General features: G+C 37.5%; 2 protein-coding genes across 2 annotated transcripts; one reads left to right on the top strand and one right to left on the bottom strand.

Annotated features, from left to right (window-relative positions):
* Window positions 1–1,865: 1,865 nt before the first annotated feature.
* LOC133858668 (protein unc-13 homolog) lies at window positions 1,866–7,595 on the bottom strand. Its single transcript, XM_062294139.1, has 5 exons — window positions 6,924–7,595; window positions 5,768–6,658; window positions 4,531–4,986; window positions 4,247–4,433; window positions 1,866–3,030 (listed from the first exon to the last, which is right to left on the bottom strand). The coding sequence occupies exons 1-5, from the start codon at window positions 7,485–7,487 to the stop codon at window positions 2,063–2,065; spliced, it is 3,066 nt and encodes a 1,021-aa protein (XP_062150123.1). The 5' UTR covers window positions 7,488–7,595; the 3' UTR covers window positions 1,866–2,062.
* A 3,007-nt stretch (window positions 7,596–10,602) lies between these two features.
* Window positions 10,603–12,690, top strand: LOC133872020 (uncharacterized). Its single transcript, XM_062309559.1, has 5 exons — window positions 10,603–10,990; window positions 11,085–11,851; window positions 12,150–12,245; window positions 12,329–12,448; window positions 12,646–12,690. The coding sequence occupies exons 1-5, from the start codon at window positions 10,603–10,605 to the stop codon at window positions 12,688–12,690; spliced, it is 1,416 nt and encodes a 471-aa protein (XP_062165543.1).
* Window positions 12,691–24,819: the final 12,129 nt, after the last annotated feature.

The following is a 24,819-nucleotide window of genomic DNA, read 5'->3' as shown; positions in this document are numbered from 1 at the left end:
AATGGGTTAAAAACAAAGGCAAGATTTTGCCATTAATTCCTAATGAACTCTTACGGCGTGTTTCTTCATTTTTTTCTTTTTTGAAATTATTGTTCATAAGTGCATGATGTTGACGTTGAATCCTAATCAAGCAACGTAAATCCTAACCATGCATTAAAAACCATAATCATCAGTTACTGCACGCATCGATAGTTCGATCCTCGGGGGTTGAACGTTCAAATCTTTGTAACTTACATAATAACTAAAATCCTTTCGTTTCACCTAATCTCAAACCTTAAACATGATTCTTAATGTTCTTAGAAATCCTAATCTCTACCATTTACCACGCATGAACATCCTAATCGAATCCTAGTTTCATACATTGTTTTAAAACATTATTATTGCATAGATCTTATTCTCTTAGTCATAACCCATAACCAACCAATCATGGAAATGCATTTCAAGGTACGTACTGAAATGTAGTTGTAATAATACTTTTTACATGAATCGAAATCTATCTTTTAAGGCTCTATAAATCTTCATGCAATAATCAACTTGCTCTTCACAAAGACAAGTTTTAATTCATGTCACCGAAAGCTTGGGTGGTTGGTAGCAAGGCAAGCCATGGCACCTACCACACCCACCAATGCAAGATATGACATACATCAAGGCATGTCATGACACCCACTAAGGCAAGCCATGGAACCCACTAACTATAGGGTAGAGATTGAGTTTAGCTCATTACTTTATTGGTAAAAGCTTCTCCAAACTTTGTGGAGCAAAACCTCCAAGATGATCCCCTCTCTCTCTCTCTCTCTCTCTCTCTAGGTTACAGGTATGAGTATCGAAGAATGGGCAAAAATGGGACCTAAGGTTCATCCTAGGTCCTTAAATAGGACTACATGCATGCACAAATGATAAAACCTTAAAAAAATAAAAATAAAAAATCCATGCAAGCTATCATCAATCTTTTGATGTCGAATATCGAACGTTTAAGGAAGTTTGCTTCGATCATTCAAAGTTGGACCAAACGTTCGAAGACAGCTGTGCTTCGATCGTTCGAAGTTGTATCAAACGTTTGAAGACTGTATTTTATTTTTAAATATTTTATGCATACTTTGTAAATTAAATATTTAGAGCACTTTGTTCATGCATGCTTATTTTAAACATGTTCATAAATTTAAAATATTTAATAGGTCTCAGGTTTGTAAACTATTAGATGTGTCTAGGCGGGGTGTTATATCTCTGGTCACCACCACCGGCCAACTTAAAAAGAAAAAACGTCATTCTCTTCAAATTCAAGCTTCCACAAACTACATGCATTGAGTTTTAAGGGGGGGGGGGGGGGGGGGGGGGGGATTGTTCTAGTATATGACCAGCATATAAACCTTTATCATAATTGAGGATTGGATTACCCTAATTGAAGGGATTTGATTATTATTAAATGTGTTTTAGATTACCCTAAATGAAGGGTTAGGATTAGATTGGATTTGAGTAAATTCAAATTTTATATAAGTTCCATAAATAGATCATTGTACACAATTATATTCATCAAGAAATAAGAACAAGATGTAGTCCTTTGAGTCCTTTGGACTCTTTCCTAGTGGCCCCAAAATTCTATTTTCTCAATTTTCTATTTCTTCCGTTATTTTATTTATTTCCTATTTCATTACGTATTTCTTAATATTACACAACTATGTTGAGCATTTCAACTTGTTTTGTTTAATGGTCAATAGAAGAAGAAAAAAAGTTTTTTTTTAAAAAATTTTTCATGCTCCACTCTACAACTAAGAACTGAAGATGGAAATCTGACCTTTCCACACTCTAAAATGGTTATGATCAACAAAGCCCAACACTTGCAAACAAAATTAGTGGAATGCTTTTTTCTCAATCGGAAGTTCTTGATTTTTGCGTTAAAGTTCAGTGAGTTTTGCATACATTAATGAACCCCATAACCTTTGCTTCATCTTTTCTTTTTCATAATTACACGGCTGGAATCGTTAGTCATACAATCAGATCACCACATATCCACCCTCTCTGCTTCAATTACAAGAAGAAGAAAAAAAAAACAATTTCGATCTCTTCATCTCCTCTTTGCTAATTGGAATGTCCTCTTCAAGAACTTATTTGCGGCTCTATCATTCCTGTGGCACAACACTCTCAGTATTGAATTCGGATCCGCTCTATTCCACCTTCCTGTTGTTGGAGGCATTGGTAGCTTTTGCCCTGAACCCACAACTCCGATGCCGCTTGTTTCACATGTCACGATGCTAAAATCTTCAATGAGTTGTTCAGTGCACTGCCCCATCAATGCTATCACCCCTTCCACTATTTCCGCCTCCCGCTGCACCACTTCCTCGGCTATCAATCCTTCTCCACACATGCAGAAAACCTGCTTCAAGCTCTTGAAATCCTCCTCAAGCATCTCGTGATCAGACCAACAGAAGACCCGGGAGCACCCCCCCGCAAGAAAAACCATAAGGTATGCCTCGAACGAGGCCTTCATGACTTCTTTTATTGCCGGGGCTTGAGCTCGGTCCGTGAGAATCGTAGTCATGAGAGTGAGATTCTGCTTGAGAGTTCGCAGTGCTGGTCGAATCCGCGCATTGGCTACATCATCGACGTAGAGACAACCATAGAAGACAGAGTTTGAGTCGAGGAAGATGAGGCGGTAAGCAGCAACTTCTGAGACGTGTTGGCAGGCTGCTTCGATGGATGAGCTAGCAACGTCAAAGTATGAATTGAAAGACCTCCGGTTGTTTCTGAAACGGTTGCAGGTTGAAGGAACCATTCGAGGGGAGACGGAGAGAGTTTTGTCAAGGGAGTGGAGGTGGGAAAGAAGGTAATGCAGGGTGTTGAGGCGGATGTAGAGGCGTTGTGTTCCTCGACTTGTCGATGGGCGAGGATGATGACCTTCGTTTACTCCATACTGGTGAAACTCTTCTGCACCAACACTACATGGGCTAGCTTTTTTCCACAGCTTGAGGAACTTTGAGTCTCGATTGCATCTGGTTAGAGGAGGAAGTGTTGGGATATAGCTTTGCTTTGAACCTGAAAATATATGGTTGAAGTGAGAAAGAAGCACTTAATTTATATGACACAATTCATCTAAATCTTTTAGACAGTAGAAATAATGCAGATTCTGAAGGTATTGTTTTCCTACATTAAGTCTTACATTAATTTGTTGTATACTATACGAAATTGGACTTTATAAGTAATTATAGCAAATTATAATTGCTATTATGATTAGTCCTTTTATATTTATAGCCTGAATGCGATTAAGGTTTACCTAGGTCTTGGCAAATAATGTCTTTGCAATGTAAAGATCAAAATGATCCATTACACATTAATATGATTTTCTTAATGATAATACCACTCGACATCTTAGAGAGGAGAAGGGATTTTCTATCATAATAAGGACTTCCTTAGAAGGAAAAAAGTTTGAACAAATAAAAAGATAACACAGAGAAAAGTAATAAGTACAAAAATAAGGGAAAATTTCATTTTTGGTATGGTTTCATTCATTGGTTTGCCCTTGTACAAAATCGGTCCCAATGGTGTCAAAAGTACACTGAAGGTCCCTAAAATTTTCAGAGTCTAAAATGGTCTCTGACATTGGTTGTTTGATAGAAACCGTTAGATGTACGGATGGATCCACATCACAACTAATTTTCGATTGACATGTGGTATAGCCGATAACTTCGCATATTTTGAAATTAATTTCATTCATAAAAATGGAATATAAAATAAAAAATTAAAGGAAAATGGCCTCTCCTCATTAGTTGAGGGGCGACATTCCCCATGTAGGGGGGGTTAGCAGGCTAGCCCTCATTGGTGGGAACCGGCCGACCCACCCTTGCCATACAAGGGGCGGTTGGCCTCTTCTCATCCTCCACTCAAAAGGGAGGTGGGTGGCGGCCACCCCTCAGAAAATTAAGGGCATGCAACCAATTGTCCTTCATCTATCGAGAGAGACCAAGCTCCACTCATCATACAAAGGGTGATCGCCAACCCTTTATCAACTGAGGGAGTATTTGGAAAAAAATGGCAAAATTAAAAGGGGGTGAAACATGAGATTCCCCCGTCGTAAATTTTTAAATTTTAAAGTTATAATTGCAAAACTACTTATATTTCGGGACTTCAAATGAAGTTTACCCCCCCCCCCCCCCCCCCCCCCCCCCCCCCCCCCCCCCCCCCCCCCACCCCCCCACGGCCCAAAAAAAAAAAAAAAAAAAAGAAAAAAAATTAATGAAAAGAATGTTCTTACCACATGATGCAACAAATGAAGCATACTCCTTGAAGTGAGTCTCCAGACCATCAGCAAGATCTAGAACTAAATCTTCGGTAATTCCTATTGGGATTTCGAAGAAGTTATCCGCAGTTTCCTTGGCCAATTTCATTAGTTCCACAGCTGATTGTGCATATGGCTCTGCTTTGGACTTTGGATTCCATGTCTGCAATACAAAAATATGTCAACCAACCAATCACTCTCTGACTCTGCCAATAAACGAATTAAACTCACAGATTTCGGTCGAAAAGCTAAGAACTTACTTCGGTCTCTTTTGCTCGTAGGAGAAACTCTTTCCCTTTCTTCAACCTCTCGTGAATCCATTTTTGCAAGAGCTGCAATATGATCGACTCAACTTCATATGGAACCATCTCTCGCACGATTGCTTTGCCTCCATCATCACACTCAGCGGAGTCCTCAACCACCATTTGGACCAAATGCTTTTCCAGCCTTCCGGCCGTCTGTAGCACACCGACTGTCTCGGTTGTGAGCATGGACACCCCACCTAAATATTGTTTCAGCACAGCTCCGTAGCAACTATGTAGCGTAACAGCAGCAACTGCGGCTGCCGTTGGGTGCCATTTCTTCAGTATGGGACTGAAGCTTTCCCTCTCCTTCAATGCCAATTCTTCAGTGTCCTTAGCTAATTGAAGTAGAGCTTCGCTTGCCTCTTGGTTCACTTCCGCAGCAACACTTTTCACATTCCCGATTTCAATTATCTATTGTCATTAACAAATGAATAAGATCGATGACCATACATAAAAATTAGGAAACTTCACTTTAGGCCCCCTAAACTTTTATGACATTTGTAATTACCTTCTTAAACTTTTAGTGTATCCCTATTTCAATTGTTTTTTAGTTGCACCAATCCATTAAAATTTTATGTTAAATCCTAACGAAAGAGTGTTGAAATGCTCAAATACTACCTCTCATTTTTTTTAATTTAAAAAAAAAAAATGTATTTTGAAAATTTTGATAGGATTTAGTAAAAAAAATCCTAACAAATGGGTAAAATTGAATACAAATAAAAAACAGATACACTAAATTGAGAGTTTTTAAATTTACGAAAATAATTGCAAAAATGGCAACAATTTAGAAAGCTTAAGTGAAGTTTCACTAAGTTTAAAATTTTGTAACGTCAATATTTCATGTTTCACTCATTTTAATTTTATCATATTTTGTTAAAATGTCCAAAACTCCTCTGTTTTTCTTTTAAAAAACAATGTGAATATATATATAAAATATACTGATGTGGGTCACTAGAATTTTCTAAATTCTTTTTTTTTTTCACATTTAAAAAATAAAATAAAATAAATTGGGGGCATTATGAGCATTTTAACAAAACATTGGTAAAATTAAAATGAACTCAAAAATGAAATACTGACATTGCAAATTTGAAGTTATAATTACAAAATCACTTATGCTGCTTAGAGGGGTGGTGTAAGTGAAGTTTCATAAAATCAAAATCCCACTAAAAGTTGAAGTTGAAAAATCACAAACCTTAGCAAATGCGTTTTTAACGGATGATCGTATATAATAGTTCACACGATCCCCCGACGAGTCCACCAAAGTTACCGCTCCTTCCTGATCTTGCCCGACCCCTTCAGTGAGTTTAACATCTTCACCTAAAATCTTTGAGGCCGATAACACCAAAGGAAGAAGGCTGTCAACTTGGCCAACATTTCCCCTCTGGAAATAGTTATGGTAACTGAGCAATCTCTTCTCCGCCCATCCCTGCATAGAAGACAGTACGGACAACAGGATCTTCGTATACATGCCCTCCCGGCCTGCTCTCTTGACATCGTTTGCCACCTCCGCCAACATAGCATGAGATGCACAAAGAAGGTCCGCTTCTATCTGCCCGGTCAGAATATATTGTTGGAATAACACCCAAGTGAAACACAAGTTGTGTATAATCCTGGTGATTCCCAACGTCGACCATGTTTTCTTGATTAGCTCTAGAAGCTCGTCAACTTCGTCGAGGACTAAAGTCTCGTCCCTGACGTCAAAGATGGATTGGAGAAGAGCGTTGTAGAGGTGGATGTTGAGAGGGAATCCGTCAGCCCAGTGGCAAACATCAGTGGGAGTACTTCCACTGCCGCTTCGCCATGCTAACGAAACCACGGAGTTTAAAAGAGTTCTCATGGTGTCGGAATTCTTTCCGGTGTCTAATGTTTTTGTCTCGCTGGCTCGGATGATGTCCCTCAAACGCATGGCAAAGGGGTTCGATTTCTCTATGGGAATGGAAGGGTGGAGGAGAAGCCCTGCCTCGAGGACTTTGAGCTGCCGCTTTTGCCAGAGATGGTACTCGTGGGAGTCGTTGAATTCCGGAGGCTTTAGGTGGCGGAGGAGCTCTAATGGAAGGATTATTGTCTCTGCTCGTCTACCCATCTGTTTCCCGTAAACAACACAACAATATTAATTTGTCATGTATTTACCAAAGCCAAGTCCTTAATTAATGACAAAACGTTACACATTCAGAACAGCAGATCAAGCGTGGAATTATCAAGAAAACTCTTATAGAGAACACCAATTTCACCAAATTCCTCCCCAAGCTCCTCTAACATTAAACGTGCGAGTATAGATGAAAAGAGAAAAAGAAAAAGAAAATCATATATATATATATACACTGATTAATTACACATGCAATACGTACTTGGCCAACGAGGGTCCTCATGAGCGTCTTTCTGAGCCGGTTATCGCTTTGCTCCGTTACCCGCATCTGGTGCCTCATGATCTCAGCAGACGTCATGGGTCGTCTCGGCCTCGCTGGCGGCGGCACCGTGAACGACATGGAGGGGCTGCCTTGGCCTACCGGTGAAGAAGGGTTCGACCCGCCCGCACCGCCACTGCCCCCCGCGCCAGACACCATCCTCCTCGACGGTGACCGCCCCAGCATCTTCAACCCCAGCGCCCTCTTCACTCGGCTCGTAGGCGTCATCACCACCACCGCATGGGCCTTCGTCCCCATAGACCCGTCCCCGTTGCTCTCGTGGTGGTTTGACGAGTAGAACGTGAGCGCATTGCGACCACCGAACCCCGGGGACGACCGGCAAGCCGTGAAGAATATCTCGTACGCTGTCTCCCGGACGTCGTCGCGGTCCATGCCGGCGAGTTTGACGAAGGGCCACGCCAGGTCAATCTCGGCGGCCTCGTAGTGGTCGGGCCGGCAAGCGACGTGGGGCGCGGATAGGGACTCACGGCGCGTGTGGTGGCCCATGGCGGAAGGTGGTGGCCGGTGGCGGTGATGACGATTGAGCGTGGTGGTGGTCGTCAGATGTCCGGCGGGAGAGAATGGGGAGAGAGCGCGTGCATTCTCTTAAATGAGAGGTCGAAACAGCGAGAGATGGTGGTTGTTTGGTTGGTTATGACAGCGTTTTTGCGTCCAGGAAAATGAGAGAGAAAAAGAGAGAGAAAGAGATGGGTGATGTTGGCTAAGCCAAATTCGTCGTGCGAAGAAAACGAGGAAGGAAAGGTGGCGAGGGGACGGAGGTTCCGTATATTTCTGCTTCGGATTGCTCTGTGAAATGACAAATAAGAAAATCAAAATACTACTTATTGAATACGTGTTTCGCGGAAGCAAAAAGATGTCCATGCATGCTATTTGTTTTCGAAAACAAAAGAATGGTAAATTGCATCGTTGGTCTTTGTAGTTGGCTATAATTACAAATAATTCCATATAGTAACAAAATTAAATGGGGGATCCTTATAGTAAACCATAATAACAAATAGGTCCCTGAACGTGTTTTCCGTCAGCCATTTTAACAGTTGCCGTTACCCCGCCACGTCAGAACCAATCAGAGGACGACACGTGTAATTTTTTAAAAAAAAAATATTAACACAAAATTTTGATTTAACACGTCGGTTTTGGATTGTACACATAGGACACACGTGTCATTTTTTCCACGTCAGCTACAGTAACTTCCTAGGGTTTTTTTTTTCCCCAAACTTACCCCCTGCCCCCATTTTCCGCCTCCCATCCGCTCTCCCCACTGTCCGACTCTCATCACCCGACGACACTCCCTCTTCCTTCCTCACCAGTCACGCCGGCCACCCACTCACGAGTCACGCCGGCCACCCACCCACGAGTCACGCCGGTCAGTCACCACCCATCTCTTCCTCAAGAGTCACGCTGATAACCACGTATTTCACCATCTGCTGAGCACCGCCGGAATCTGAGGTAAGCAACTTTTTCCGATCATCCTTGAAATTTCTGATTAGCCTATTTAGATGGGTTGGAGATAGATGGGTCGGAGATAGATCGGCCACTATTGGGATTAAATAGATGTTGGAGATAGTGGGTTCCAAAAAAGTTAGGGTTGTTGGTTCTTTTTATATCTCTTGGTGCCATTTGTGGGGCCTATTTTACCCATTTGTTTGTCTGCATGCATAGGATGGTGGGGTTTGTTTTAGCCCTTTCTCTATCTTCATGCTCGGCTATATACTGTGTAGTCCATAAAATATACTGTGTGGTCCATAAAATACGATAATGTGTGGTCCATTACCTATTGAATACAATGGTTGGGTGATTGTTCCTTGGCATTATTTTTTGCTAAGTAAATGATGGAATGATTATGGAATAGAATAAATTGTTGTATTGGAATGAAATGGATTACAATAGATAAGATCAATTCGAGATGATCAGTAGCCCATTAACAAGCTACAAGACTAAGCTAACTATTACAACTCAAAGGTTCTGATTGAATATTCGAAGATAGAGTTGGGCTATTTATAGACAACCTAATGAACAACCCACTAGATTCAGTTACAACTACTAGCCCAATATGTTACAACAACCCAACTAGACCATAATCTATTACAACAACCCAACTTGTTATAATCATAATAAAAGTTGTAATACCCCAAAAGGAATTCTTAAGTAAAAACCATGTTCATTTTTAGGTTTATAGATAAATTTGAACTCTTAATGATAAATTGAACGCTTAAATAAATTGAATAATTGATCATTTGGAAATAAATTGAACTTTTTTTAGTATTGCCAAAAGAGTAGCTTGTTTTCATTTTGTTTAGATATCTTTTTCATTGTGAGAGTTAAGTTTCATTCTGGTTTATGTATGACGAATCCTAATCATCTAACGTTAATTTTTTATATTGTCACAGAAATGGTAAGAGTTCTCATTTACCACGGTGGTCACCCCGAATTTCTACGCATGGGCTATGTCGAAGGTGAGATATATGACAATGGAGAGATTGACGAAGATGTATTATCGATTACGGTTTGGGAAAGTAAGCTACATGAGTTAGGGTACAGGAATCGTGGTGATTATTGGTATAAGCTTGATGACGAGTGGTCAGTCAATGGCCTTAGTCACATCCGTAATGATAGTGATATTATAACTTTGATTGATCCGATACTAACGGAGAATAGAAGCGCCTTGCACTTATACGTCGATCGCGAAACCGACGTGCCTGATATAATCGACCCAACCGAACAACCAGCTGATGTTGAGATTTTAAGGGTTGGGGATGAGGGAGATATAGGAGATGCTTATGTTGAAAAAGGGGTTGGAGAGGATGAAGGGGTTGGGGATGAGGGAGATGTAGGAGATGCTTATGTTGGAAGAGGGGTTGGCGAGGACACATATGATGAATCTGACGATCCTGATTATGAAGTTGATGAATCAGATGAAAATTGATTTGGATATGAGACAACTGATGCTGAGGATGAAGATCTTTATACATCAGTTAGGAGAGATAAAAGTAAAGAGAATACTCATGAAAAATTTGATTGGTTTGGGGTTGGTGCATTCTCCAATACACATGAAAAGGATGCCATCTCATCTGATTCCGCTGATAGTGAGCGGGAGATGGAGAGTTTATCATCAGATTCTGACGATGTGAATGCTTCTCAAACTCGGGGGAGGCGTAAGAAGAAGATTAGATACCGGGACTTCACTGAACATGATTTGAAAGGAAAAATAGTCCTGGAAAAAGGGCTCCGATTTCCAAGTACTACAACAATGTTTAAGGCTGCCATGAAGAATTACGCCATTCAGAATGGGTTTGATTTTGTGTACCAACACAATGATAAAATACGGGTGACAACGGTGTGCAAACTGAAGTGTGGTTGGCGGATTCATTTGTCGCAATCAAACAAACGAGATGCATTTGAAATTAAAACATTCGTCCATACGCACAACTGTGGCACCCATCATGAGAACAAAAAAGCCAACATGCATTGGATCGCCGAGCAATATCTTGAGAGTTTTAAAGACGATCCCACATTGACTGTACACGCTTTAAGAGAGCGAGTTAAGAGGGACTACAATATTCAAATTCCCAAATGGATTGCCTACTGAGCCAAGACGATTGCCATGAAGAAGGTGTATGGGAGTGAGGTTGAGCACTACCAAAACAGTCGGGACTATGCTGCAGCTGTGCACAAATGGAATCCGGGCAACATGTGTGGTTTGTTAAAAAAGGGCAATCATTTCCATAGGATGTTTGTATGCTTGGATGCATGTAAGAAAGGCATGATTGCTAGATGTAGGCCGATGATTGCATTGGATGGTTGTCATTTGAAGGGTTCATATGGGGGACAGTTGCTGTGTGCGGTAGGCAGGGATGAAAATGATGACATGTACCCAATTGCTTATGCCGTTGTAGAATCCGAGTGTAGAGACTCATGGATATGGTTTATGGCTACTCTCCTTGATTTCCTTGGCCCTATCGAAGAGCGTGGATGGGTATTTATGTCTGATCGTCAAAAGGTGATATATTTGAACCATTTTTTTGAAGTGCATGTTTTTTGAAAAAAGTTACTATGCTAATGTGATATATTTGTCTCTTTTGCAAGGTCTCATGGATACATTTTATACTGTGTACCCTGGGATTGAACATAGGTTTTGTATCCGACATCTTCATGTTAATTGCAAGAAGAAAAGGTGGAAAGGAAGAGCATTTAAAGATGAATTGTTTGGAGCTGCTAAAGCCACAAATGAATCGGATTTCAAACGGCACCTCAATACAATTAAGGGTATGAGTGAAGAAGCTTTCGATTATTTGGAAAAAATTGATCCTAGAAGTTGGTCAAGGCATGCATTTGGAACCAGTGCCAAAACTGATATGATCTCCAATAACATTGCTGAATCCTTTAATTCATGGATTAAGGATGCTAGAGACAAGCCACTCATAACCATGTTGGAGACAATTAGGAGACAGTTGATGAATAGGTACCATACTAAAAGAGAAGGAGACAGTCAAGCCACTAATGAGATTTGTCCAAAGATCCGAAAAAAACTAGAGAGGTCTAAAGATCTACAAAGAAACTACATTTGTCAGTGGCGAGATAGGGCAGTGTTTGAGGTAGAGAACTGCTATGGTTCAAGGAGGGTGGTTAATATTGAGACAATGACATGTAGTTGTGGTAGATGGCAGCTTAATGGAATTTCGTGTCCTCATGCATGTGCTGCCATTTATGCTGATCGGCGTAATCCAGAAGACTTTGTGCATGCGTGCTACCGGTATGATACATACAAGAAAGCATACGCTCCTTCAATCCATCCAATGTCTGGGCCTGATGAATGGCCAAAAATTACTGTTGACACCATTCTACCACCATTGGTGAGAACTCAACCCGGACGCCCTAAAAAAGATAGGAGAAGAGATGCGGATGAGCCTTAACATCCGTATAAAGTTACAAGGCAAGGGTATGATGTTAGGTGTGGGAACTGTGGGTTACTTGGCCATAATGTCAGGTCATGCCGCAAGCCATTGAGGCCTAACCGTCGGACATATAAGAAGAAACCTAGCAAAAAGAAAAGAATTGTAAGGATTATTGTTTTGCTGAATCATTTATATATATGTTATGTTCAACTATTTGTCTCAATCCTTTGTTGATGTATATTTTTTTTTCATTTAGGGAAATGTGAGTAATGATCCGGTCTCGGAACCAAATGTGACTACAACAACCAACATAACGGGGCAGCCTAGTCAGCACAGTGAAGTGGTAGGAACTGTAAGGACAACTTTTGCTGATCTCTTTACTATATTGGATAATACTAATTAATTTGAAACGTTGTATATTTTTTTCTCATTTAGGAGAATGTGAGTAATGATCCAGTCACCGAACCAAATGCGACTGGAACATCCAACGTAACATGGCAGCCTAGTCAGCACAGCGAAGTGGTAGGAACTAATTTCACCAATTTCGGCTATGGGGTATTGGTTGGATCTATTTGACCATGTTGATTTTGAGTTCAATGCTATGTTGGATCTTTCCTTTATTTTCTTTGAGTTGGATCTCATCATAGTTGCTATCCAAGGGTTTTAGTGTTTAGGAGGAAGGGGAAAACTTTTTTTGATGTGTTTTGTTGTTTGTGATTGAGTATAATGTTCATGTGTTGTTTTTCCTACAGGGTACTGTCACAACTGCTAGGGGTTCACACCATGATGGGGTATAGGAATGGAATAACATATTTTCTGATTGAGTATAATGATGGAATGCTTATGTTACTGTTTTGTTTATGATTGGTGGTATTTTGTCAAGAACAATATGATATGATGGTGTTTCATTGATGTTTGGCGATATTTTGTCAGGAACGATACGATGGTGTTTTGATGATGTATTGTGGTATTTTGTAAAAAACTATACTGATGGTGTGGTGTTTTGTTGATGTATATGAGTATTTTGTCAGTAACCACACAATGCTGTTTTATTGGTGTATAATGGTATTTTGTTGATGTATGATGTATTAAGGATTCTATTGACATTAAGGTGATGTGTTTAACTCAACTCTGGAATGGCTAAAAGGATTAGAGAATATAGATGTTAATTGGTCTGTATGTATGAATTTGAAAGCTGAAGATTGCAAATAGGTCTTTCCTGGAATCGGCCTTTTACTATGAGTATGTCAAATAGGTCTTTCCTTTAGTAGTTAATAGTATTCTCATCACATACAACCTTTGATAATACCAATTTTAAGTAGTGACATTTTACATTCTTAATGTTCATGAAATTTATCAATTTCAAGTAGTGACATTTTACATCATTAAGGTTCATGAAATAAAATTACAACTAATGACATACAACAAAAGCATTCACTACATGAACAAAGGTAATCTAAAAGTAAAACATAAAACCTAACAAAAGTGCAACAATTAATCCCCACAACATAAACAAAATGACATTTAATCGCTTCTCTTTTTTCGCTTGTTTCCGACGTTCATCTTCCATGGACTTAATCCTCACCCTTAGTTCAAATGCAAGCTTGCCGCCACGTTCACAAAGACGTGGTTCAAACCATTCAAAATACTTGCAATGTTGGCCTTTGCCGTATTGAGCGCATCCAAAGAATCGTCTTCCCGGATTTTTATCCGTCCATGAAGTCCTTAGGTATGTTTTCATACCACAATAGCATTCCCGAAACGACTCTTCATTGCCATTTTCCGATGATGACCAATTCGACGACATCTAAATCAACAAACAAATGATTTCAATTAACAAAAGGGTTCTAATTCCATTTCCATTATGTTTCTCATTCTAAACTAAACTTATATCTTTCAAAACTAATCAAAAAAAAAAATTATTATTAGTTTGGTCATATAAGTTTATATGATCTAAACTCACTTATCTCCAACCCATCGAAACAGTCGTTATTTTCAATTCTAGACTATACCTCCAATTTGGTAGATGAAGACACTTTCAAAATTCTTATAAATCGAACTTACAAACATCAAGAATGTTCAGTGTGTAAGAACTTAGGTTCAAAACATCAATGGAAGTTACTTCGCACTGTTTATGTCCACTGGTTCAAGAACACAAGTACTTCAGATTAACATAAATTTTGTTGTCTGATGTTAATAGAAGATTGAAAGAAAACGCGAAGGAATGAAGGTCACTTACCTCTAAGTCCGGCGGTGCTCGAACACGATTGAAAGGATTGTCAAGGAGATGGGTGTTGACCGACGGGTTGCTTACCTCAGATTCCGGCTGTGCTCAGCAGATGGTGAAATACGTGGTTATCGGCGTGACTCTTGAGGAAGAGATGGGTGGTGACCGACCGGTGTGACTCGTGGGTGGGTGGCTGGCGTGACTCGTGAGTGGGTGGCTGGCGTGACTCGTGAGGAAGGAAGAGGGAGTGTCGTCGGGTGATGAGAGTTGGACAGTGGGGAGAGCGGATGGGAGGCGGAAAATGGGGGCAGGGGGTAAGTTTGGGGGAAAAAAAAAAAAAAAAAAAACCCTAGGAAGTTACTGTAGCTGACATGGAAAAAATGACACATGTGTCCTATGTGTACAACCCAAAACCGACGTGTTAAATCAAAAATTTGTGTTATTTTATTTTTTTTAAAAAAAAATTACATGTGTCGTCCTCTGATTGGTTCTGACGTGGCGGGGTAACGGCAACTGTTAAAATGGCTGACGGAAAACACGTTCAAGGACCTATTTGTTATTATGGTTTACTATAGGAATCCCCCATTTAATTTTGTTACCACAAGGAGTTATTTGCAATTATAGCCAACCACAGGGACCAATGGTGCAATTTACCCACAAAAGAATATATATATATATATATATATATAGAGAGAGAGAGAGAGAGAGAGAGAGAAAGTATACCAAATTTTTACAAATTCGCCTCTAAAATTAACACGTGTTTTCTAAATTATTAAAAAAATATATGACAAAGCGCATATTATTAAAGAAATATATGCTTTTTAAGTACATAAGATATATGTCAATTTTAAAAGTTAGTTTATAAAAAAATTGGGATCCACAAAAGTCAACGCTTTTTCTCTTTTTGGGTCAAGGGTTTTTTTTATTTTTTTTATTTTTTATTTTTTATTTTTTGGGGTCATGGGAATCGGGATATATCAAATTTCTCTGATTTATTTATCCCAGTTAATATATACTTCACAGCAATAGCCATATCGTGTAAATTCATGGAATCAATCCAAGAAGTCTTGTCCCTCGCTACTAATTAATGCCATATTATATATATATATATATATATATATAAAGAAAAGAAAGAAGAAGAAGAAGAAAGAGGATGATAAAAACGTCTGTGGATATTTACATTCCAAATAAGCTTCCAGTTCAGCTGGGACAGAAGATTAAAGGAATCATTGTTCACTCCCAAGTCCCAACACTAAGAGAAAATGTTGATTTTTAAAGTGAATTAGCCTAACTTGTCTTCTTAGGCTATATGAAGCTGGAAGAGAGATGTTGAGATTTTTTTTTTTTTTTTTTTTTAACACTTTGGCTTTTCAAAGAGATTCTGGAACGGTAAGGGTTAGGAGATAAGATCCATTACTTTGATATTTGAGTCAAGAGAAATGCAGAGTTTTTATGAAAAGGTGACATTTTTTTTAAAACAATTGATTATATGAGATTGTGAAACATCTTTTGAAGACCAAATTTTATTTTTTTTTATTTTATTATTATTTTTTTTTTTAAAAAAAAAAAAAAAGTAGAAAATTTAAAAAAGTATAACATTTAATTTCTCTTCAATCAATTGGGGGCCTTGAGGGTTGGGGGATGGCCCCAAACTTGGTAAGGAAAGAATCCATACCTGATACCTTTGTTGTAAGCTCACTATATATGAATTTGTAAACAAAATCCTTTGCAAAGAACATCTCGTGCTCTCAACAAAATCCTTTCTTGCCAAATTAATGACCAGGTATACTTCCAGGGTTAAGTGTTGTTTTCAATGGTCGATTCTAAAATTGGTTACGTAGAGATGGGTAAAAAATGGATTTGTATCATTTCTCTAGTCAAAACTGTTAATAAATGTAAAATGACAAAAATACCATGAGTTTAGAAACTAAACTTACATAAACACCCTTAAAAAGAAAAGTTTAAAAATAAATAAATAAATAAAAAATCCTATGGGTGGTTCAAAGACCACTCCTCTTTCCTTTTTTTTTTTTTTTTCTTTTTGTTAAGTTTAAGCTCAAGTTTTTTTTTTTTTTTAACTTTTTTAGTTTGTATATTTTTTTTATTTGAGGGTAATTCCGTCCTTTAATGAGATTTAACGTCTAAAATGAGCATATTTCATATGATTTATCAAAATTCCCTAACTACAAGGTTTTTTTATAACAAAATGATGTTTCAATCAGGACCGAGTGTAATTGAACCCACCAAAATCAACAGATTTTGTCAGAGTAGCCACCGATCAGTGCTTGAATATCTGAAATTTGGAGATGACACATGAATCGAATTTGTACAAAAGGAATACAACCCAAAAGTAGAACTTCACTTTTTGATGCCAAAGTTGCAGGAAACGACGCCGAGCAGAACAATGGATGAACGGCTGTGAAAAGAGAGTAACCCTTTAAATTTTTCTTATTTTTTCTTTTTTTGCATAAATTCCAAAGGAGTGATACTGATTAAAAAAATAAAATAAAATAAAAAATTGGAGTTCACAAAAAAGTAACTAAAATACTATGTTAAATCACTACTTATTTAAAAAATTTAAACTAATAAAAAAATATAAATTTAATTATTTAACTAATACTTCAACGTATGGAATTAAGCTCAAATAAAGACGAAAGTGGTGCTTTGGTCCTTCGGAGATTTAGGTGTAGGATCGATTGGTTCGTAATGAGCTTGGGGCCATTTATCACTTCAACGTATGGAAGCTCAAATAAAGACGAAAGTGGTGCTTTGGTCCTTCGGAGATTTAGGTGTAGGATCGATTGGTTCGTAATGAGCTTGGGGCCATTTATCATGGGCTCAAGCTAGCTTGAGATTGGGAACTAAGTTTGTGATTCTGGAGGACTTTGGGTCACAAAATGCCCTTGAAAAGTTATCACAAGCCCTTTCCCTGTTTGAGTATCATAGAGGTATATATTAATGAATCTCGTCCAGATCTCATACAGAAATAATGGAGTTTGCTCTAATTGCCATGTCTATAAGAAGCCTTTTTTTTTTTCTTTTTTAAAAAAAAAAAAGAAAAAAAAAAAGGAGTTTGGTGAATATGTTTCACCGAACGAATATAACATTGGTTACGAGCTATTAAATTAACGGATTCATTTCATATATAAAGTAAATGTGGTCATTTTTTTTCTTCGTAAATCCATACTAATTATTAGTTATTTAATTATTGTTAATTTTTTTAATATTTAAATTAATTTGATAAATTAACTCGGATCTTAAACAATTTAATCTATATATGTTTATCTTATAGTTTGTATTATACATTAGTACACACACATATACATACACAAAAACCCATCTATATACACACAAATACACACATCTATCTATATCAAGACTCACAATTACAATAATTTAAGCTATATCTATTACATTATAGCGTGATTTATTGTTTATCTTTTTACATTCTTAAGATGTTCTCATTATAAACGTAAAAATAATGCCGTTAAAAATAAAGTTACAAGTTTATATATATATGAGTTTATACGAGTTTAGCTCTTTTAGTAAACGAGTCTAAATTTATGTTTAAACTCAGTTCATTTTATTAAACAAATCCAAAAAGAGTCGAATTTATACTATTTTAGTTCGAGCTTAAAATCCTACGTGGCACTCAAATAAATACGCATTTTTCTAATTTTTTTTTGCTTCTTGTCTTCTTCTTTTTTTCTCTTTTTTTCTCTTTTTTTCTTTTTATTAAAGGTAATAAGGGTAATCCGAAGAAAAATTGCCCTAAAAAGTTTATGAGAAATGTTATTTGTACATTAATAAAATATGGAAAATGATAGAAATATTCACAGTGTACAACAAGTGAACAACAGCAAAACACAATGAAGTAGGGCCCATGAAATATACACCCAATGCATTTTGATAATATGGGACCTACATCATATATATAATGTATATATATATAGGACCCACATCAAAATGTGTTGAATGTACACATCAAAATGTATTGAATATATGCAATGTATGGATAGCATTACTCAACTCAATAAATAAATGCATTACTCAACGTTTATAGGCCACGCGAATAGTGTGACTACTTACTCATAGGATTAGGCCGAAGTAACTTCGTGCACGGGTTTTCATGCAAGGTGGCCCCTGGCAGTGATGGCGGCATGTATATGGTAGGCTGGTAGAGTGGTAACAATATGGTACCATAGTATGTAATATTAAAATGTTAATGCATGTCTCTTCTTTCTACAGACAAAGAGTTATTGCTTATTTATATTTTTTTTTTAAGGATTAAATACCATTTTACCTTATGTAGTTTCAAATTTTTATTTTTTGTTTTATGTGCCTTCATTTTTATCATGGATAGCACTTGCATTATAGGAAAATATGAAAATGGTACATCTGTCTATTTTTTTCGTCCAAAATTAACGAATTTTCACATCAGTGACACATGACACCATTAAAATTGCAACAAGTGGCTGCCAATTTTTTATTTTTTTTTTAGATTTTAAAAACCCCAGTAGCCAAAAAATTATTGGACTATAATTATGAAATAATTAACACTTATAAGCTTGATCATTAATTTCAAGCTGCTATATATGTTAATATGCTCTGATCCTGATTATGACTTTTGTAAGAGAAAAGAAATATGAGTATATATGTCTCTTCCCTTTATTATTCAAGCAATATACATTAATTAATTTTGAAATCCAAATTTTGACATCGAAAAGCAATTTTTATTGAACGTTAGGTTTGAATTTGATCTGTAATACGGGTGGAAGGGACAAGGTCAGGCTGAACAGCAATGAGCGAGTCTTGATTCTTCTGGTAAGATCCTTGGGCCAACAGTTCAAAAGAATACTTTGACCCGGTGTTGAGAAAATGATCCGAAGTATATGCAAAGAAAAGAAAGCTTAGTACAAGATCTTGTCGGAACGGGCATATATGCTTAAGTCAGTATAGGTTAGGTAAATATTCCTATAGGAGGTGAAAGATAACGTCTAACATTAGTGCTAGCTTCATGCTATGATGACAGGGACCATTATTGAAATTGGTTGTTATTGAAAGAATTATAAGCTTTTTTGTTTGAATTCTTAGGTGGGATTAATGGATTTGTAGCATTTTCCTTTTCAAATACAAATAATTGGCCGAGCACACAAACATGCAATCACATGTGTCACGTTTTAGGTGTGGTGAATGTTTTGCGTGTCTAATTGAGCCACGTTGCCATGACGCTAGCCACATGCATGTAAGGAAAAAATTTGAACACGTCGTTTTAGGACTTTTTTTTTTTTTTTTTTTAATTTTTTTTTTGGGTTATTTTTTGCCGTTATTTTCAATTTTAGTTTTGAGGTCAAACAATTTTTACTTTTCTCTTAGTTTTCCTTTGCAGGAATCGAACCACGCTGCCATGAGGGTAGCCGCAAGCACATTCCCAAAAAAATTGAACACGTCGTTACTTTCTTACGCAGCCCAATTGAAAAATGTATTCCTCATATGGTTTCTTTATTGAGATATATGTATCATATCTTCGTTGCTTGTCACCCTAAGAATAATTTTTTACCACCTTTACTGACGTGGTAATTTTTTTAAAAACTTTTTTTTAAAAAAAAAACTCTAAAATTAGTCAAAGACCTCATTGCCACTTAGAAAATGTGGTCAAGAGTTGTGTCTTAGGATTGCAAAATATCATATCTCAATGGGATGTATTATTTCTACGTCACATTACCTTACATCAACTCTACACTAATGCTCCGTTTGTTTCGGTGTAAAATGATTTATGGAAAATGATTTCGGCATTTTACTGTATTTGATAGAAGCGAAAATAATGGTCAACAAAAATCATTTTCGGTTTGACCGTAAAACCATCTTTAATTTTTGGAAAGCGATTTACGGTTTCCGAAATTAAATTCTTCGTCTTTGCACGCATGTTTGATATTCGATTGCCGGAATCCGGCAATGGTCGGTCGTCGGAATCCAAGCGGCACTGGGAATCTGGCAACATCCGGCCATCGAAATATTGCCGGCTCCGGAATCCGGTGACATCCGTCCACTATGGCCAAAATGGTCGGATTTGGATGGATCTGACCACGAATCTGGCCAAAATGGCCGGGATCTTGCAGGATCTGACCGGATCCGGAGGAGTTCGGCCGGAATCCGGCAATTTTGGCCGGATCCGGCCAGACGTGCTCTCCGGAATCCGGTAACGGCGACCGGGCGTTGCCAGATTCCGGCGATAGTTGTATTTTCACCTTTTGTAATTTTTTCGTGCGAACCAAACGCCGAAAAATATTTTCAAAAAAATTATTTCTTTTGAAAATGATTTCGTCGAATATGAGCAGTTCAGTTTTACAGCTATTTGCAATGACATATGTCAGATTCATTGTGCTTGGACAAGGGGCTATTAATGAGAGAATGTGCAAGAACAATCCTTCTGCCTTCTGCCTATTTCCGTAGCTTATTCTTTGGGACTCCATTACATTATTATCAAAAGAAAATACTCGTAAACAGTCATTCAGGCAAGTTAGTCATTAGCCATACAAGTCAAGTGAGACATTTGGATTAGCATCTCTAATTAATATCACCACAACCTCTCCTAATAGTGGCAGAGTTAAGATGTTTTATTTGGGGTGTACACGCGGGTAAATATTAACTGTCTGTATCTACTATCTACAACTATACATTATCTACTATCTGCACATGCAAATGTCAACATTCAGCATATGCGGATGTAGATAGCGTTTTGAGGAATGCAAGGGCGGTTATTGGTCACATCCGCATTCCCGTTACCTTTAATATATACTTTTTAGTTAATAAACTCACCAAAACGATGTTGTTTTAGTGTTTAGAATCAAAATGACGTCGTTTATGATTAAGAATAGATTATGTTTACATTGGTTTAGTTGGTTGTATTGCTTTCTTGTGTTACATTTGGGCAAAAAGAAAAAAAAGTAATGTGAAATCAATATATTTTCAAAAGATTAGGGCTTTAAAAAAAAAGAAAAAAAAAAGTCAAAAAACTGAAAATTAGCCTAAATTATTTTCAAAATCATTTAAATAAACTCTAATAAAGGACCAAAGAATGCTCAAAAGACCCATTACCAAATATGTAGATAGTGAGTAATAATCGCATTACCTAATATTTTTTTGGTTAATAACCCTAATATTCAATTATTTATCGTTTAAATATTTAATGAAATCCAAGCAGCATAACTTCTAATATATTATCATAATTTATATTAAATGAAAAAACTTGCTCATTATTTAATTAAATAATAATAATAAAAAAAAGAACAAGCAGAATCATTACCTCTCACTTAGCTTTTATATGTAGGCTCCCTCTTAATTTTCTCAAAAAAATTTTGTAAGTGCTTTTCTTTCTACTAACGTTAAAAAAAATCTCTTTTTAGGTGCTAGAGATAGGAGTGTTTAAAAACCCACAGACTTGCCCCAACCTGCATGACTTGCCCTACCCTGCCCCGCCCTAGCCGAATTTTACACTAAAAAACACGGGTTCAGATTGATATTTGACATTTTTTTGTGGGTCATGGGTTTAAGTTATTATTTTACATGGATCCCCGCCTTGCTCCACCCAGCCCCGCGTGTAAGGCTAAAATCCTAAACTACCCCCCCCCCCCCCCACCCCTCTTAAAAAAACCCTAATCCCTCCTTTTTCATTCGATCATCCTCATTCTTCATCTCCAAGCGCCGTTCAACTCAAAGCACCGTTCCCTCATGAGAGTCACAATTTCCTCATCCAATCATTCTCATCTCCTCAATGGTGCTCCAGATTTGGGTTGACGAGGAGATTGGGAAGATCGTCGATGCTCGCTTCAAGACTTATTGATCCACGAATCACAATTGCGTCCTCTATGATTTGGTGTTTCTCTGAATCTCGATTGATATATGTTCTTTATGATTTGGTTGTGTTTCTCGTTGATTTGTTTGGTTGCTTGGTTGCTTGGTTTCTCATGCTTCTAGACTTCTAGGTATTGAATGAATTTGGCTTTGCAAACTTTCTAGGTATTGAATCTTGCTTTGGTATGATAGTTTCTCATGTTTTGGCCTGAATCAGGGATAACTCGCACAACCCGCCCTGCAACACCCTGCCCCGAATCTCCTCGCACTGCACGGATTCTCCATTTTCGTGCAATTCGAGGGTGCAATTTTCACCCCCCGCAGGTGTGCGGGGCGGGGCCAAAAAGGGGGAACTCCCCCCCCCCCCCCCCCCCCCCCCCCCCCCCCCAATGCTCACCCCTAGCTAGAGACAAAGGAATGAGAGTTGTATAATTTTACTTTTCCACCTACTTTATCTTTTGAGTCTTCAGTTGTAATGTCTTAGGGAAAAGTGTTAACCACATCTGCGTTATTATCTCAAAATGACTAGTCAAATTTGGAGCTTTCTTAAAATCTCTTTTAAAGCCTAGTTTCACATAGTAATTAAGCAATGTGGGACTTAACACCCATGAATATCTTTATAAACCACTCACTCTATGTGAGCTATTCATCTTTTCTTAATATGGAACTGAGATGTTACAAACTTCTCCCTTAAACTCCTGACGTCCTCGTCAAGGCCACGCCATGCGGTGCTCTAGTACCACATGACCTGGAGTTACTAGGTGGCTAACGACTCAGGGAAAAACGCTAACTACATCTGCGCTATCATTCCAAAAAAGACTAGTCAATTTGGAACTTTCTTAGAATCTCTTAAAAAATCCAATTTCACCTAATAACTAGACAATGTGGAACTTAGCACCCATAAATATCTTAATAAACTACTCACTCTATGTGAATTATTAATCTTTTTTCGATATGGAACTGGGGTGTTACACTAGTATTCTTTTCGCCCCATCGGTAGAACACAAGAATAATATGCCCACAAAATCTATAGTTTATGTACCTTTATACGTTCAAAAATCCAAAGAAACAACTTTTTGATGTCTTTTTCACTCTCTTGCAATATATAGAACGATCAGTTCATTGTCACAATTTGTTTAATTTGGTCTCCTTTTGTGCATAATAACGCACCTGTTACTTTGCATGTTAGTCATGTGGAGCCACGTTTCATCAACTGAGGGCACCGGCCGCCGGTAGGATTAGGATCCCCTCAAATTGTCTTGACAATTTGAGATCTCAAATTCTTAAATCCTAGCCCTTCTTTGGATCTAACAACTCATATTGTGCCAACTGTCAACCTGAAATAAATGCTAAAATAATTCAAAATAAACTCACAAATATATAGATGAAAATGCCTTCAGCATAAAAAATTCAAAAATAGCCATATCCCCGACCAGCCGGCCGGAATTTGGTCGTCCTCGGCTAGAACGGCCGGATCCTGGTTGTTCCTTGGCCATAACTATTGGATCCCCGGCCAACCACCTGAGATCTGGCCATTCCCCAGCCTGATCTGGCTGCTCCCGGGCCAGAACGGTTGGATCTCGGTTGGCCGTTCGGATTTGGCAGGGCAAGGGCATGATCCCAGCTTGTCGGTCGAGATCTGGCCGTTATGTTCAGGGAACGACTGGATTCCTGTCGGCTGGTCGGGGGTTTGGCCTTTATGGCTAGGGAACATCGGATTCCAGCCGGCTGGCATGGGATCCGGCTGTTTTTGAATTTTTTATGCTGAAGGGCATTTTCGTCTTTATATTTGTGAGTTTATTTTGAATTATTTTAGCATTTATTTCATGTTGACAGTAGGCACAATATGAGCTATTAGATCCAAAGAAGGGTTAGGATTTAAGAATTTGAGACCTCAAATTGTCAAAAAAATTTGAGGGGATCCTGATCCCCATCGGTAGCCATTCCTAACTTGCATGATTGCGTCATTCAGATTCCTTCTTAACTATGAGCTCCATGACTTTATTTATATGAATTTACTTCATCTTTGTTTCTGTAACTTGTAAGAGCACTAGCTGTCGTCAGTTTATTTTTTTATTTTTTTTTTATCTTAAATTTAGGAAACAAAATTACTATTTATTTATTTTTTAAATATACTCCATAATAGTTTTTTTTGTTTAATTTTTTTTTTTCTATATTATTAAAATATTATTTCTTTATAAAATATAAATCCCCTACCTACTCTCACATTTTTTTTTTTTTTTTTTTAACAAAATGTTTAAACAGTCCTTAATGAAAGGCAAAGAAAAAAGAGAGGAAAAATGAGAGATAAATATTTCGTATTAAAATAAATTAAATAATGAATAGGAAAGTTATAAGATATCAGTTGCACGTAGTTTTTTTTTTTTTTTTGTGTAAACTATTTGAGATTTTTTCTATAATTTGAAAGCTGCTTAGAGCGCTCTAAGACATGTCTTTGATTTTTATTTTTATTTTTATTTCATCCTTAATTAATTTTTTTTTTTTTGTTTGTTGAATAATTCTTCTTTAAGTATTAAGTTGGCCACTTTATGAACTCTAAATTAAGGTCAAAGATCCTTTCAGGATTGTCCAAAAGAAAACATATTTATAAGGACAAAACTGAATTTATCAAATCATTTGGAATGGTAGTAGGTTAAAAACATGCAGTGGTTATTTAATTTCATCGTTATCTTCAATTAATACTATTATACTACCATAGAAAAATATTTTTTTCATGGTGGTGCGTGTCAACCTATATATCCACTTATTTCTCCCATTTCTTATTATCTCTACGGAAACACCTTTATATCCACTTATTTCTCCCATTTCTTATTATCTCCACGGA

Source organism: Alnus glutinosa, chromosome 1 (genome assembly GCF_958979055.1).
Source record: "Alnus glutinosa chromosome 1, dhAlnGlut1.1, whole genome shotgun sequence".
Lineage (NCBI taxonomy): Eukaryota > Viridiplantae > Streptophyta > Magnoliopsida > Fagales > Betulaceae > Alnus > Alnus glutinosa.
Note: the sequence above shows the minus strand (reverse complement) of the source record. Positions and strands in the feature narration are given on the sequence as shown.

What these genes read in the sequence shown, in the direction of transcription:
- LOC133858668 (XM_062294139.1), bottom strand. Translation starts at nt 7,487, where the DNA reads ATGGGCCACCACACGCGCCGTGAGTCCCTATCCGCGCCCCACGTCGCT. An exon ending in TGAGGACCCTCGTTGGCCAA is followed by an intron (nt 6,659 to 6,923) that starts GTACGTATTGCA and finishes TACGGGAAACAG; the next exon opens with ATGGGTAGACGAGCAGAGAC. An exon ending in TACGAGCAAAAGAGACCGAA is followed by an intron (nt 4,434 to 4,530) that starts GTAAGTTCTTAG and finishes TTTGTATTGCAG; the next exon opens with ACATGGAATCCAAAGTCCAA.
- LOC133872020 (XM_062309559.1), top strand. Translation starts at nt 10,603, where the DNA reads ATGAAGAAGGTGTATGGGAGTGAGGTTGAGCACTACCAAAACAGTCGG. An exon ending in ATGGGTATTTATGTCTGATC is followed by an intron (nt 10,991 to 11,084) that starts GTCAAAAGGTGA and finishes CTCTTTTGCAAG; the next exon opens with GTCTCATGGATACATTTTAT. An exon ending in ACAGTGAAGTGGTAGGAACT is followed by an intron (nt 12,246 to 12,328) that starts GTAAGGACAACT and finishes TTTCTCATTTAG; the next exon opens with GAGAATGTGAGTAATGATCC.